Source organism: Rattus rattus, chromosome 4 (genome assembly GCF_011064425.1).
Source record: "Rattus rattus isolate New Zealand chromosome 4, Rrattus_CSIRO_v1, whole genome shotgun sequence".
In the NCBI taxonomy this organism is placed as follows: domain Eukaryota; kingdom Metazoa; phylum Chordata; class Mammalia; order Rodentia; family Muridae; genus Rattus; species Rattus rattus.
The window spans coordinates 133413985-133429808 of NC_046157.1; the positions used below are offsets into that span (position 1 = coordinate 133413985).

Genomic DNA, 15824 nt, shown 5'->3' on the forward strand with positions numbered 1-15824 from the left:
AATGCTAGAGATTAACTAAATTGACTCTTGAGCAGACTCTTGCCTAAAAGAAGATGACATTTCAAATATTATAGCAGTGAATAATAGCTCTGAGGTATGAAAATATATCTAAAATATTTTATGTTTTTAAAAGTCTAATGTGCTATCCACCTTGCCTTAGAGCCACCTTTAAAAATATTTTTAAATGTTCAATGGTCAATAATGTTCTGGAAGTTCCTGGGTTTGCTTTGAGTATAATGGTAAAATTGTTCTAATACTGGGAGGGCAGAAGGGGTTGGTGAGGCAAACTGGAAAAACCATAAAATAAATCATTATATTTTTCTACATGACAGATATCCCAGAACAGGATGGTAATGAGAAAGGATTCTTTGTATCAACATACATTTTTTTAAAGTGTCATAATTTTGCAAATGTGGCATTACTACATCAAATAAATTTGGAACATATTAAAGGCTCAGGAAATAAGATAAATAGAATGTGTCTTGTGTCTGTGGAACAGTCAAATAAAGATGTTCAAGTAGGTTGCTGGAAATATCCATTTGGCACACTGGTGATAATGCATAGGAAGTCATGTCTGGTACTCTAAATCTAGAAAGATCTGGTGTGCAGAGAAGATGGCTCCTGAGAATTAGGTAGTCTCGCCTCCTGTGGAGGTGGTGCCTTCCAGCGAGCTCTGGCTTCTGGGGGGAAATGGAAACTGCCTGACAAGGAACCACAGCAGAAGGTCCTGCTTGCTAAAGCCTCCACACTCAGACGACTGAAACACAGCTCAGGCGTTCAGCACGTGGTCCAGGAAAGCGCGGGAAAGGCAGCACAGCTGCGCGTGCGCAGGAAGCAGCGGTTAGGTTAGTGGCAGAAAGGGCCCTGAAGAGAATGCAGCAATGGAGTTGCCTCCTCCGGGACACCGGAGGGTTTCCATCAGTAACCCTCAAGAGACATCGGGCAGGGTTCCCACCACCCCAGCCGCATTTCCCAACCATCCATCTAATATCTCTTCTGTCTCCTCGAAGCGCTCCGTCCAATCTTCCGTCTATAGACCTTCCATCATGAGCAACCGCAGCTTGGGGCCCCAGTCCCTGCTGCCGAACCCCATTATCCAGAAAAGCTCCCTCAACCCCCCGGGTTTCCTGCAGAGCAAATCATCCAACGTCTCTTCAGTCCGATATGCTGATGAAGAAGGAAAACCACTCACAGAGAAGGACAAGGACAAAGAGAAGGGCAAGGGCACAGGAACTCGGCTGCTGAACGTAAGCGGCCATGGTGGAGGGTGGGCCAAGCATGGGAGGTCGGGAGGGACTAAAAGCGCTGGCAATCCTGAGAGCTCCCTCATCTGAAAGGTGGTGACACTAGAGACCTTAGGCAGTTACTTTAACTTCCTGCAGCCTCATTTTTTCAACTAGCATATGGAAGACTGATTGAGAAGGAGATGATAATGTAGTTGCTGCTTTAACAGGGCAAAGAACAGTCCCTACCTGCTCCCCGAAGTCAATACCTTCACTGAGATGTAGTTTATCTGGATTATGTGCTAAACCCCAGACACTTAATTTTTTTTTTTTTTTTTTTTTTTGGTTCTTTTTTTTTCGGAGCTGGGGACCGAACCCAGGGCCTTGTGCTTCCTAGGTAAGCGCTCTACCACTGAGCTAAATCCCCAGCCCCCAGACACTTAATTTTTATTACTTGTTTCTTTTGCTATGGAGAGAACTTAGTTTGCTTTATTTTGCCTTAACACATAAACCCAGGCCGACCTGATACTTGCTGTGTAGCCCAGGTTGGTCTCAAACTCTTGGCATTCTCCTGCCTCTTCATCAAGTCTCCAGCGTTTAGTGTGGTACCAAGGGGATGGAGATGTGGATAATGGGAGAACCAAATTGTAATTCCTTTTACTATAGAGGTTATTAGAAGATTACTAGGAAATTTCACATCCTCTGCTGACCTTACATCACTAAGAAATAGTGCAGTTAAATTATCCAGAAGCAGAGGCAGTGGTGGCACGTTCTTTTATTACTCAAGAAGGCCAGCCTGGACTACAGGGTAAGTTTCAAGATAGGCAGGGCTACACTGAGAAACTTTGTCTCAAAGTAATTAATAATAAAAAACAAAAACTCAGAAACAAATAGCACATATAAAACACTGAGCACCATCTCTGTAAAATTAATTACTTGATGTCTAAGATTCTCCTAATTCCAAAAATTTAGCATGCTTTTAAAGCATGGTTATGATAAATTGAGAGTCTATTAAAGCACACTAAAGGATAGGTTTTTAATAATATTAAATTAAAAACCACAAAGATTTGTAAGAGAGACGTGCTTTGAAATCCAGACCAAGGGCTAAGTTTATTGTACATGATCGTAAGAAATTTGGGCTTTATTTCTCAGAATAATGACTTTTAATATTGTTTTGAACATAGCGATTCCTTTTCAATGTAAAGTTTTCTTTAGCATAAAAATAACCGACCTTTATTATTCTCTCTAGGTTGGGTTGTTTGTTTTAGTTTTTGTTCATCTGTATCCAAAGTTTGGTCTTCTGAGTTGCTTCTTAAAAGGTTGATCGTGAGATACTGGAGAGATGGCTGAGTCAGGAACATACGCTGTTCTTGCAGAGGAACCTGAGTTCAGTTCTGTATGCAGTTCAGCTCACAACCACCTGTAATGCCAGCTCCAGGAGATCCAGCCTCCAAGGACATTTTCACACACACACACACACACACACACACACACACACACACACACACACACACATAAATCTCTAAACTAGATCTTTTTGAGCTTCCGCTATAGTTCTCCTGAGTGAGAAGGGTAAATGGAGGAATGTGCTCAAATTTAAAACTATTTTAACTGGTTCCTAGATGTGAGCTTGGGGATCACTTCAGAGGAAAAAGAAGCATTGAAATGGCGACTGCAGGTTGAAGGTGCAGCTAGAGGAATGTAGGTGGAACCACCTGTCACCTTGTAATTGTCACCTCACTCCAGCACCTAAAATGACAACTCTGAGACTTAATTAGGTCTACAGATACCTAGGCCATGTACTAGGCATGGTCTCTGGCTAGCTCACGTCCTAATTTTCACATTCATTCTATTCTATGAGTGCCACGTGGTTGGTTACCCAGTCCTCAGTTTCATATCTCCTCTGTCTCTGGGGCAAATATCTCCATGCCTCTTTATTCTCAGACTCGGCTGTCCCTTCTGGAACTCCAACCTCCTATTTTTTGCCTTTTGCTAATAGGCCATAAACTTTTTATTTTCAGGCAAAGCTTCCCAACAGTGCATAAGAGATTCCTTCTTCTTTTTAATTTAAAATTTTATTTATTATAGTGATTTTTTCCCTTTTTGTCAACTTGACACAAACTAGAGGAACTGGATAAACGGTGGTGGGGATGTGGCTTAGTTTGTAGAGGATTTGCCTAACGTGTACCCTGAGTTCAATCCCCAACACTTCAGAAACAGTGGCAGTGACACGAGATTGTAATCTGAGTGTCAGGAGCTGGAGGCAAAAGGATCAGAAATTTAAGGCCATCTTTGTGTACATAGTAAGTTTTTAAAAATGGATAGATTGAGTAAAAGCAGGTGGAGGAATAAGTGACTAGAAGGCTCAAATACTTTTTTTAATTTAAAATTTTATTTATTATAGTATTTTCCCCCCTTTTGTCAACTTGACACAAGCTAGAGTCACCTAAGAAGAGACCTTAGTTGAGTAATTCCTTCTATCGGATTGGCCTGTGCCTATAGGTCTTGGTTGGTTGATGTGACTGTGGACCATGCCACTCCCAGGCTAGTGGTCCTTGTTATATAAGAAATCAGGTGGAGCAAGCCATGGGAAGCAAGACCGTTATCAGCATTCTTTCATGGTCTCTGCTTCAGTTCTTGCCCTGTAATATGAAATAAATCTTTTCCTTCCCAAGTTGCCTGTGGTTATATTGTCTTAATTACTTCTCTATTTCTGTCTAGAGACACTATGACCAAGTCAGCTTATGAAAGAAAGCATTTACTCTGGGGCTCACGGTTTCAGGAGATTAGTCTATGACCATCATGACAGGAAGCATAACAGCAGGCAGGCAGGCAGGCAGGCAGGCAGGCAGGCAGGCAGGCAGGCAGGCAGGCAGGCAGGCAGGCAGGCAGGCAGGAGAGCATGCTTCTAGAGCAGTAGCTGAGAGCTTACATTTGATCCACAGCACAAGAGAGGGGGAGAGAGAGAGACCACACCCACCAGAAAACCTTCAAGCTACCCCCAGTGATACACCTCCTCCATCAAAGCCTCACCTCCTCTCTTTTCTAAACAGTTCTACTTGCTGGGAACGAAGTAATCGAATATATGAGCATATGTAGGCCAGGCTCTTTCAAATGTCCACCATAGTATTTTTGGCGGCAATAGAAAGCAAATGAGGACAATTATTACAGAGAGTTGTTGCAATGTTCATGTGGAGACCGGAGGCTAACTGTGTGGTGTTATTGTTGTGTGTTCTGGGGATCAACTCAGCTCATGAGGCCAAGGCAGCGACACTCTTACTGGTTGAACTGCTTGCCACACCTTTTTTTTCTTTTCTTTTTTTTTTTTTTTTTTTCCGGAGCTGGGAACCGAACCCAGGGCCTTTTGCTTGCTAGGCAAGCGCTCTACCGCTGAGCTCGATCCCCAACCCCTGCTTGCCACCCCTTAAAGAGACTTTTTTCCAAAAACTTTTAAGGTGTAGATTATTGAGAGAAGGTGGAAAGATTGGTAATTAATATCACTCAGATTAAGATATATCATAGCTTATAACTTCAATAAGATGTGAGAGGAGGCTAGAGTACATCTCTTTGTTTATTTAAGTCTCTGCTAAAATCTTTTGAGAAAGAATTGAAGGATCAAATTATTTTTTTCCTGTCAGATTTTTGTCTTTCTCTTTGTAGTTTTCTCAAAGTTCTTTAATTATTTCCCAAACTTCTTTCATATATACTATATATTGCTCCCTTAATAGAGACTCCTCTGTGATAAATATAAAAATTAAAATAGTAGAGCTGAAGAGATGGTTCTGCAATAAAGAGTACTGGCTGCATTTCCAGAGGACCTGGATTTGATTCCTAGCGCCTATGTGGTAGCTCACAGCCACCTGTGACTCCAGTTTCAGGCAATCTAACACCCTTTCTGGCCTCTTTGGGCACCAGGCATACATGCAATGCAAAGACATACATGCGTACGAAACACCCATATATATAGGACAAATAAATAAACATTTTAAATAAAAATAGTCTTCTGATGATTCCTTGCTTTGTTAATTAGTACAATTCCTTTCCTGAGCTCTAGTCATTAACTTTACTCTTTCTTTTCTCCCTTTCTTTCTTTCTTTCTTTCTTTCTTTCTTTCTTTCTTTCTTTCTTTTCTTCCTTTCTTTGTTATTTGAGCTTTCTTTTTTTCTTTTCCTTCCTTCGCCAAGTTGTAAAGTTAGCTTAAATGAGAGCTTTCTTTTTTGGGATAGACCTCTGCTGTGGTCAGCTTTCCCCTTAGAACTTCATTTGCAGCATTTTGTAAGTTTTGGATGTTGTAGAACCATTTTTGTTTGCCTAGAGCATTTTTAAATTTGTCCTTTCATTTCTTTCACCTATTGGTTCTCCAGGTTTCTGCTGTTTTTGTGTAATTTCCATATGCTTGTGAATTTTCCCAGTTTCTCCTTTTTACTGATTTCTAATTTCATATTGTTGTGGTCAGAAAAGATACTTGATACAGTGTAACACAATTGTGGAAGTAATCTATTCTGAAGAATGTGCCACGTGACCTAGAGAAGATCCCGTGCTCTGCTGCTGTTGGATGAAATATTCTGTGTGTTATCAGGATCTCTCAGTATAAAGTATAGTTTTGAATCTAATGTTTCCTTATTGAGTTTATGCCTGAAAACCTGTTCATTGTTAACAGTGGGTACTTGTGGGGATAGCAGTGGTAGTGTACTTGTATGTTGTACTGTCTAGTTTTAAGTCAACCTGACATAAGCTAGCGTCATGAGAGAAGAGGAACCTCATTTGGAAAAATGCCTATAAGATTTGGCTGTAGGCAAATTATTGATTGATGGGGAGGGGTCCAGCCCATTGTGGGTAGTGCCATCCCTGGGCTGGTGGTCCTGGTCCTATAAGAAAGCAGGTTGAGCAAGCCATGAGAAGCAAGTCAGTAAGTAACATCCGTCCATGGCCTCTGCATTAGCTCTTGAGTTCCTGCCCTGTTTGAGTTTCTATTGTGACTTCCTTCAATGATGTGGAAGTGTAAGCCAAATAAGTATTTTCCTTCCCAACTTACTTTTGTTCATGGTGTTTCCTCACAGCAATACTAGCACTAGTGGCTATCATGAGCAAGGTCCTGTATTAAAAAATTTAAAAAGAGTAGAGTATTGAATCCCAGTTGTATTGTACTGCTATCTCTCTCTTCAGGTATATTAATGTTTTTATGTACTCTGATATTAGATGAATATATAATTACAATTATCATAATCTTCTTGATGCCTGGCCCATTAATTATTATATAATAATCTCATTTATCTTTCTCATGTGTAACAGGGTCTCACTCTATTACACAGACCAGTATTCCTGTCTTAGCCTCCCAAGTATTCAGATTACAGGGCTCTGCAATTTTGACCATCTTGTTTTGTTTTAATCATTTGAGTATTCTCCATCTTTTGACTGGAGAATTAACCTACTTACACATAAATTATTTAAAGTACCTATTATTGCCATCTTGTTCATCATTCTTTAGATATGTTAGTTCTTTATCCCTGTCTTTTATGATTTGACAGTTTTCTAGGAATGTCTTCATTCCTTTCTCCTTCTTTTTCTTAGAGTATTTACTGTAGTTCTTGTCTTTGTGTTTCCTATAAAGCTTACATAGAACACCTATAGCTATAGTCTTAAGTTTATAACAATTTAACTTTGATCATATACAAAAACTTCTTTTCTACACCTTCCACCATTTTGACTTGGTGATATCACTTACATATATAACTATCTTGTGTTAAATGTCAAGTATTCATAACAATATTTTGATAATTTTGTCTTTCATGTCAGGTAAGTGATTTATATGCCACTGTGACAATGTTAGGATATTATGACTTTCCTGTAAATTTACCTTCACTCTTAAAGAAATTGTGTAACTAGATAGTTAAGTTTCTGGATTTTCTTGAAACTCACATATTTTTTCTTCTGCTTGATCAAGTCCACTGTTGATACTCTTTGTCTTAGTTAGGGTTTTATGGCTGTGAAGAGACAACATGACCATGGCAACTCTTATAAAGAAAAACATAATTGGGGCTAGTTTAAGTTTAGTCCATTATCATCATAGCAGGCAGCATGGCAGCACGCAGGCAGACATGGTGCTGGAGGTGTAGAGAGTTCCACATCTTGATCAGGCGGCAAGAGACTGAGTCACAGTCAGCATAGCTCGAGCATAGGAGACCTCAAAACCTGCCCCCACAGTGACACACTTCACATCTACTCTAACAAGGCACACCTCCTAATAGTGCTGCTCTCTATGGGCCAAGCATTTAAAAACACAAGTCTATGGTGGCTATACCTATTCAAGCAACCACAGTTTCTGTTACATTTTTTGATTGATCTTGTCAATCAGCTGTAGAATGTTTAGCTGTGTTAATCTGTGTTTAACTCCGAACCTTTGTGTCTTGCTGTTGTGATTTTTGTTGAATTGCTATCTGTGTTCTTTGGTTCCCTGGGTATCCTTAAAACAGTCATTGAGAATGCCCTCTACAGAAATGTGTAGATCTCCATGTCTTGGGGTTGCTTATTAGGAAATTGTTCTTTGGTGATATCATGTTTCCTTGATTTGTGTGTGCTCGTTAGAGATCTATGCTGATGGCTGTGCATGTGAGGGAACAGACCCTTTGCAGACTTGGAGACTAACTTTGGTAGACTGCATTGGTGTGGGTGTAGTGGCTAGGTAGGCTCTGGTGATTCTTGCATGACCTCCATGCAGTTACATCAGCAGAGGCCATTTGTGTCTTTTGAAGGATTCTTCCAGTTCATCAGAAGTGTTTCTGTTGGAAGAATGCTTGCGTAGCTGTAGAAATTACCTTATGCAGCAAAATAAAGTTTGCAGATGTGATGGAATTTAGAAGCTCAAAGTGGGGAGATTATACTGACAATAAGAGTGGCCCTATAAACCACAAATGTCTTCATAGGAGAGACTTAGAAAAAGATCTGGGCATGCTCAGAAGAGGAAAAGCTGGTGTGAATGCAGAAACAGAGATAGGAGGGATTCAGCAAGGAGTCTAAAGGGACAAGGACAGGCTTTCCCTTAGAGCCTCTTGAGTGAGGATAGACCCAATAACTCCTTGACTTTAGCATAATGTATATTGATTCAGATATATGACCCATGCATGGGATATGGGACCATTATGTCTCCAGAGAGGTCAGTTTAGGAAAGCAAAATAATAATAGTAGTAATTACAAGTGTCTAATGTGACACAATAGGGTAATTCTAAATTTCTCTGATTGCACCCTTATCAGTAGAAAATATATTAGCACCTACAACCAATGTTTGTCATGCATGTGTGTGGCAACTTCTAAATTTTAAAACCCTCAATTTTTAAAGTGAGAAATAGACTTGGTGGCCTAGGCCTATCATCGCAGCTTCTCTGGAAGCAGAGGGAGGACGTCCACAGATTCCAGACATGCCTGTCACACTGGGCAACCTGGGGAACCCAGGGGTTTCCAAATAAAAAGTGAAACTGTGGCAGGGTTCAGTGTCTGAGTACTCTCCTAGTAGCTCTTAGGCTGTAGGTAAAGAAAGAAGGGAGTGAATGAACAAACAAAAGAACCAAGGCAGGGAGGAGGGTTTCTGATTGATTTTAGTTATATTTTATTTATTAATCCGAAACAAACCATTACCATATTTGAAAAGCATGTTTTGAAAATCCAGTTGTAATGTCAATGTATTTCATTTCATATTTTGTGTATATGTTTATGTGTGTATGATGTAAGCACACATATATGTGCATATACATGCAGAGGTCAGAGAAGGACACTGAGTTTACTGCTTTATCTATTCGATTACCCTCCCCCTTAGAAAGCCTCTCACTTGGAGTTAGGCTGACAGCCAGCAAGGACCGGGAATCTTCCTGTCTCTCCACCCTTCCATTTGCTTAAAAAAAAAAACACAATTTATTATAGTTCTTCACATATGCCACTTTAAATTTTTCCAAGAAAAAAAATTTTAAATTAAAAAAAAATTTGTATGTATATAATATGTTCTCCCTGCATGTATGCCTACATGCCAGAGGAGGGCACAAGATCCCATTACAGATGGTTGTGAGCCACCATGTGGTTGCTGGGAATTGAACTCAGGACCTCTGGAAGAGCAGTCAGTGCTCTTAACCACTGAGCCATCTCTCCAGCCTGAATTTTTCTCATCGTTCCTTATCCATCTGTAAAGTTAGACTAGGAACTCTTCTAGATAAAGCCATCCAAGTGATTGACCCATTCAGCAGGCAAGTGCCATACTCTGGGGTTAAGTGCAGCATGGAGTGTTGCTGTGTCTGCTGTCACCTAGCACTTCCTAGGGAAGCCCTCTACCCCGAGTCAGTCATTCATGTTCACAGAGTTAGGTAAGACCTTATACTTTATTCTGCAACTCTAGGGATAATACCTGGGTTTTGTTTTTTTGTGATGGTCATTGTTTCGTAGAGACAAAGAACCCAAGAAGGTAAAGGGAAGCCATTGTTGTTAAACTTGGCAAGGAAAATAATGCTAAAAAGAATACACATTGAGTGACCGATTCCTTACATAATGAGGACTTGGCTAATGAAATTGTGAGTCTTCCTCTAATGTAGAAGAGTGGGCTGGGCAAGTGGAGACAAAGGCTTTCCTTTGGATAACTGTTTTGTATAGCGATGAAAACGTAGTTGTTATTACTATGTTTTTACCTATCTGCTTTCAACACCAGCATTGACCATTTGAGGGCAAGAATATTTGAAGCTGGAGTCAGGCAGGTGCCAGACATGCAGCTGTGCCACCATGTGGGTAATTGCTAACTAATTACGGATAACAGGCTCAGTGAGGACTAGGAAGTGAGAGCATTTTAGCAAAAGGTGACTGTAGGTTCGTGGGCTTTCGGAAAGATCTGTGGAATGGAAGCATGTGGGTAAGAAGAGTGTCGACTGGAGATGGAGTGTAGATGGTGTGAAGGGCAGCACAGGCTTTCCAGCAAAAGTGTCACTGGGGGGGGGGAGCTTCTCAAAGTGGGGCTGAATTCTTGAGATGGAAAGCTCGGTGGGATTATCTGAAGTCAGTCTCTTCCCTGGCTCAGCAGAAATTCTAGGTCGAATCAGAGTCTTTAGGTGATGTTTTTAGAACCTTTGCCAAGATTTTAATAGGAATTCGGCAGATACTTGCTTTGTGGGTGTCACTGCTGTTCAAGAGAGCTGTACTCAGCTGAGGAAGGAAAACCCACAGGTACGAGTGTGAGGGAGGCAGCACCATTGTCAGGGCCAAAGGAGCTGAGCATGAGTGGCCTGGGAAAAAGGTTTCTTAAAGGATCCCACCATCTTATATCTATTGATGCACACACTCAAAATTGACTTCCCACCCGGGAGAGGAGCTCCTGCCAGTACCTGCAGCGTTTGGAAGACCAGGGCAGGAGCATGCCTGTGGTTTTGACAACGCTTAGGCTGTCTACTGAACTCCACGTTAGCCTGCCTACAGAATGAGACCTTAACAAAGCAGACTTCCAAGATAAAGAATATAAACATAATAAACATGACGTTTCACTTAAATAAATGCAGACTATATAGTAGTTTGGGATATTTATGATATGGTAATTAGAAGTAGTTACTTTAAACTACAACTAAGCCACAGATGTGGTGTGTTTGCATGTGTGTTACAATAACAAAATGATTGCAGATATATTGAATAATTGACTTATTGAATAATTGAATCAATTGTTTATTGATAACTATTATTTTTTATGAAAAATGTTAGTATTAGATTTCTGGGTCCCATGCATTCCAGGCACTTTGAAATATACAATACATTATTATTAACTATATTCACCGTTCTATTCAATAGATCACTGAAACTACACACACTGTAGCCACCATCTCTCCATCTGTCTGCCTGCTCTCCCTGCAGCCTCTACACTCTAGTCTTTATTTGCAAGAGCTTTCACTCTCCATATATAAATGAGATTGTGGCAGTCTTGTCTTTCTGTGTCTGTTTAGTTAACCTAGAATAAAAGAGCAGAACCATCTCTGTCTGTCTCTGTCTCTGTCTGTCTGTCTCTCTCTCTCTCTCTCTCTCTCTCTCTCTCACACACACACACACACACACACACACACACACACGACACATACACATTCTTTCCCTCTCTCCCCTCTCTCTCCCTCCCTGCCCTTCCCTCCTCTTTTCTCCCCTATCTCCCCCTTCCTCCCCTTCCCTCCCCCTCCCTCTCTCTCCCTCTCCTTCCCTTTTCCTCCCCCTCCCTCTTCCTTTCTCCCTCTCCCCCCACCCCCAAGGCTAAAGTTATGAGTGTGACTGGATTTTCTCCCATCAGCTATGCACAGACACTGAAGTCACTTGTTTTTCAGTGACTGAGGACAGTACCACTATGAATGTGAAATCACAGTAGGTCTTCGGCATGTGGTATCTGAAAAGCCGCAGTGGACGTTACACGCAGATGGGAAAAGCAGGAAGCTTTCCCTCTGACTTCAAGGCCATGTCTAAGAGGCCTGCTCTTGTATTTGTATTTAAGGCACCATATTAAACAAGAAAACAGGAATAAAAATCCAAATATGAAGGAAAGGAATGAAATTTTCTGTTTGCTTTACACATTAAAAAAATCTTAACTACAATAACAGAAACTTGTTAGAACCGATAACATTGTAGAATATGAAAATCATGTAGAAAAATCACTGTAATTGTTAAGTGATTTCCGTGTATGGCAGGGCATCATAGTCTAGGCTGGCTTTGACCTTGCTCTGTAGCTGAGGCTATCCTTATACTCTTGATCCTTTTGCCTCTCTCTGCAAATGCATCATTAAATGTGTGTGCCACCATACCCAGCTTTTAAGCGTTTAATAAAAAACTGTCAACTAAGAATTTGTTGTATATTTTAAGGACTAAACAAGTAATTCTTGAAAAATATTTAACACTAAATTGGGAAGTTATTGCTGGACTGATCGCAGTCCAGCAATAGTGGGTGTAAAGACAGCTGTTTCTTTAGGCTAGGTTTCTAGTTCTCTCTGCTCTCCTGTGGCATTTCTTCTTCAGAGGTATTTTACCTTCTGGCACGAGCTATTTAGAAGTATGTCGTTTAGTGCCCACGTGTTTACAGATTTTTGTTACTACTTCTACTTTCAGTTTATTGCAGTAGGAAAACCCAGCCTGCATTAGAGGGTGCCTTGTACCTGCTGGGTGATAGGGAAAGTTCTTATATTTCAATGGGCCTCCTTGGATATCATCCCAGCAGGAAGGAGACTTGTACCTTAGTACTACTGAGTGTGAATGGAAATCTTGGCTCTCCTGTGGTTGGTGTACACTGATGCTGTGAAGGTACAAGACGGTGGTTCTGTCTTGTTATACCAATGGGGATGAAAGCTCTGGCTTCTCACATGGCTCTTTTACTGCATCCTGAGAGAGAGAGTATGGGAGCATACATATATATATATGTATATATGTATGTATGTGTGTGTATGTATATATGTATGTATATGTGTGTATGTATGTATATATATATTATATACTTAGAATTCACCATTCATGATATATGTAATCTAATATATTAAATACATATTATATATCTAATATGTTAATATCTAATATATATAATGTGATATGCATATATATCCCTACTATTCATCTATGATTAAAAAATCTCTCAAGAAACTCAGCACACAAGGAACATATGTGAAGACAGTAAAGGCCATATATGACAAACACACAGCAAACATACTGAATAAGGACAAAATAGAAAGCTTTTCTTAGATATAGAATGAGGTAAAGATGCCCTTCTGTCCAACATAGTATTGAAAGTCCTAGCCTAAACTATCATGTAAGGAGAAAGGCATCTTGGTTGAAAAGGGAGAAGTCAAACTGTCACTGTTTATGGATAAATGACACTATAGGAGAAAACTTTGCCACAAAACTGTCAGAATTAACTGAAAGTTCTGCAAATTTGGGAGTTACAAAAGGAACATGAAAAAATTGTTAGTGCTTCTGTATACTTACAGAAAATGACTTGAAAAAATCAAGAAAACATTTGCATTTGTTGATAGTTATAAAAATAAAGCTCTTAGGAATAAATTTAACCAAAGAAGCAAACTACTTCTACACTGAAAACTATGAAACATTGATTAATTGAAGAGAATACAAATAAATGAAAAGAATCAATATTGTTAAAATGTTCGTACTTCTAAAAGTGATCTATAGATATGCTATTTTACAGACAGAACATGACACACTTGACAGTTAAATGCACGAAGCATACCCTGGGATAACCTCTCTCCCCTTCATGCGGTTCTCTTAGTCTATCACCCCCCTATTACTGACACTTTGGCTTTTATGGTACTCTTTATGATAAAATAGTAAAGCTAGTCTTATAAGCAATTTGGTAACTTTAACCTGCATAGAGTGTCTTCATAGAGTCTAGGTATATCTTGGGAGTAGGTATGTCATTGTGACTCAATTTTTCCTCTTTTTGCCTAAAAAAGTTTCTCAGAGATTTTGATTTTAATATTAGTTCTTTTCTCAGTGTTTTGTTTTTGCATTTTTCTTCAATTGTGTCTTCTTTACTTCTCTTCCAGGTCAGGGAGGCTGATTTAACCTTGGTACTGTGTCTTTGTCTCATTTTGTTCTCATCATATGACTCCTGCCTCCTTCACTGCCCTTATTAAATTTCACTTGAATTCATGCTATCTTGGGCACTTAATTCTAACCCGTTTCTGACATTATCTTGAATTGATAAACACTTCTTTTTTTTCATTTTGAATTATTGTTGAATTTACCATTGTAAATTCACCCCACTGAGTTCATTTTGTGTTGCTCCTATATCCATGTGTCAGGCCCAACCATTGGGATTGGACAGTCTTTGTTGGCCATCCCTTGAGAAAATGGACTCTTTGAAGTAACCATTGGCTGGCAGTGGCTCTCCAGCTAGAGGCGGACCTTGTGCAATCTCCCCATTCACACTGGCATGTCAGCTGGTGTTCTTAGCATGCAGGTCTTGTTCAGGCAACCATACTGTTAAGACGTCATGGGTGCAATTCCCCTGTCATGTCTACATCATGGTAGACCCTTCATGGCTGGGGTCCCGGAACCCTGAAAATCTGACTAGGGGCAGTGAAGAAATGAAGAACTGACAGATACATATACAGAAAAGATGGGATCATGCGAGCTATTTATGCTGTGATGGAGCTGCACCCACAACACAGCAAGCCAGAACCCCAGTGTGTTTGTTACATACAGCACAGGGGACAAGAGTTAGCCTGGGTAGGAGGTCTCTCTGGAGGTGAGCAGTCTCAGGCTGTAACATGGAGGAGGAGGAAGCTACAGTTGCTAATGTTTACACACACTGCCCACATTCACACGCAGACACCCCTCTCAGCCTGACCTAGGTGTGGCTTTGCCAAGCTCCTAGAGGTCTGAGGCACTGGTCCTTGACATGGCCATGACTCTGTCAGCAATACAAATTCACTCAGATTCACCCATCTGTTCTTTATTCACTCAAGGCTTCCTCGGCAAGTCGTGAGGTGTCTGCTCCTCTGCCTCCTCCCTGGTCTCTGCCCCTTGTGTGATTTTCCCTCGGGTGTCTGGGTGGCATCGCAGATGTATCAGTTGGGTTTGGGAACCCTATTTTGACCAGTTGCGAATCTCTACAATAGTCTCTATTGCAAAAAGAAATTTCTTTGATGGAGTGAGAGGTACATTTATCCATGAGTGTAAGGACAAGTAATTAGAATATAGTTAGAAATGATATTAGTTTAGGAAAATGTTAATTGTAGGTTCTCCTTTAGTGTCTGTGACTTCTCAGGTCACAGGTAGTTGGCCAGATTTACAGTGCTGGCCTTGAATTCCCTCCCATAAGCTAGTATTGGGTTCATCTAGACAGTTGTTTACCTGCAAGATAAAGGTGTCACTGTTGTTCCATTGGAGCTGGCTGGCTGGGCTAGTGACTGTTGTGGTTCACAGCTAGGTAGGACTCAGGATTGCTTTTCTTCCTTGGTAGCTTGCATAACACCTGCACATATTATGAGAGCCAGGTCTCAGGGAGGAGGCTTCCAATAGGAGGAGAATAGCCGTCAATAAAAATACCTCCCAGTTCTCTTCCTATAATAAGTTTTAATGCAGTTGATTTGTTTTTTTCTTACTCCTAGTCACTTTTTGTGCATGATCAAGTGCACCATGCTTTAAAAAAGTTTGTGAAAGTGCATTTTATAGGAATGAGCTAGGTGACAGGTGAAAGGGTGACATTAATGTGATCAGTGGTTCTTATTTGTTATTTAGCCTTAATTTTCCCACAACACCTTTCTTTCTCTTTACAGTCATGTGTTCAGGGAACCCACTTTTTCCTCTTCTTCCCAGAGAACATTACTCTTCTAAGGAGGCCGCAGCTGGATCTGCTCCTTTCCTTTAGGGCTCTTGGCTTGGCCAGTGTGGCACCACCTGGAGTCAGAATTTTTGCAGTTGGACTTTCTCTTTGATTTTCTCTATTCTTTTGCCGCTCCTCCTCTCTAGCTGCCACATTTGCTTATGGATTTTCTTGCCTTGATCTCTGCCCTCACAGGTTTGTACTGGAATTTTTATCTTAAGTCTCTCCTTATAGAAAATCTGGAGGTTGTGATGCCCTTTCTAACGTGCCCTGTGTTT

At 40.5% G+C, this 15824-nt stretch overlaps 1 protein-coding gene across 1 annotated transcript in view; it reads left to right on the plus strand.

Moving 5' to 3' along the window:
• Positions 1-881: 881 nt before the first annotated feature.
• Positions 882-15824, plus strand: part of C2cd6 (C2 calcium dependent domain containing 6) — a 95211-nt gene continuing 80268 nt past the window's right edge. Inside the window, exon 1 of the mRNA XM_032901155.1 lies at positions 882-1247. Coding sequence (XP_032757046.1) covers positions 882-1247 — 366 coding nt within the window. The remainder of the gene's footprint in view (positions 1248-15824) is intronic.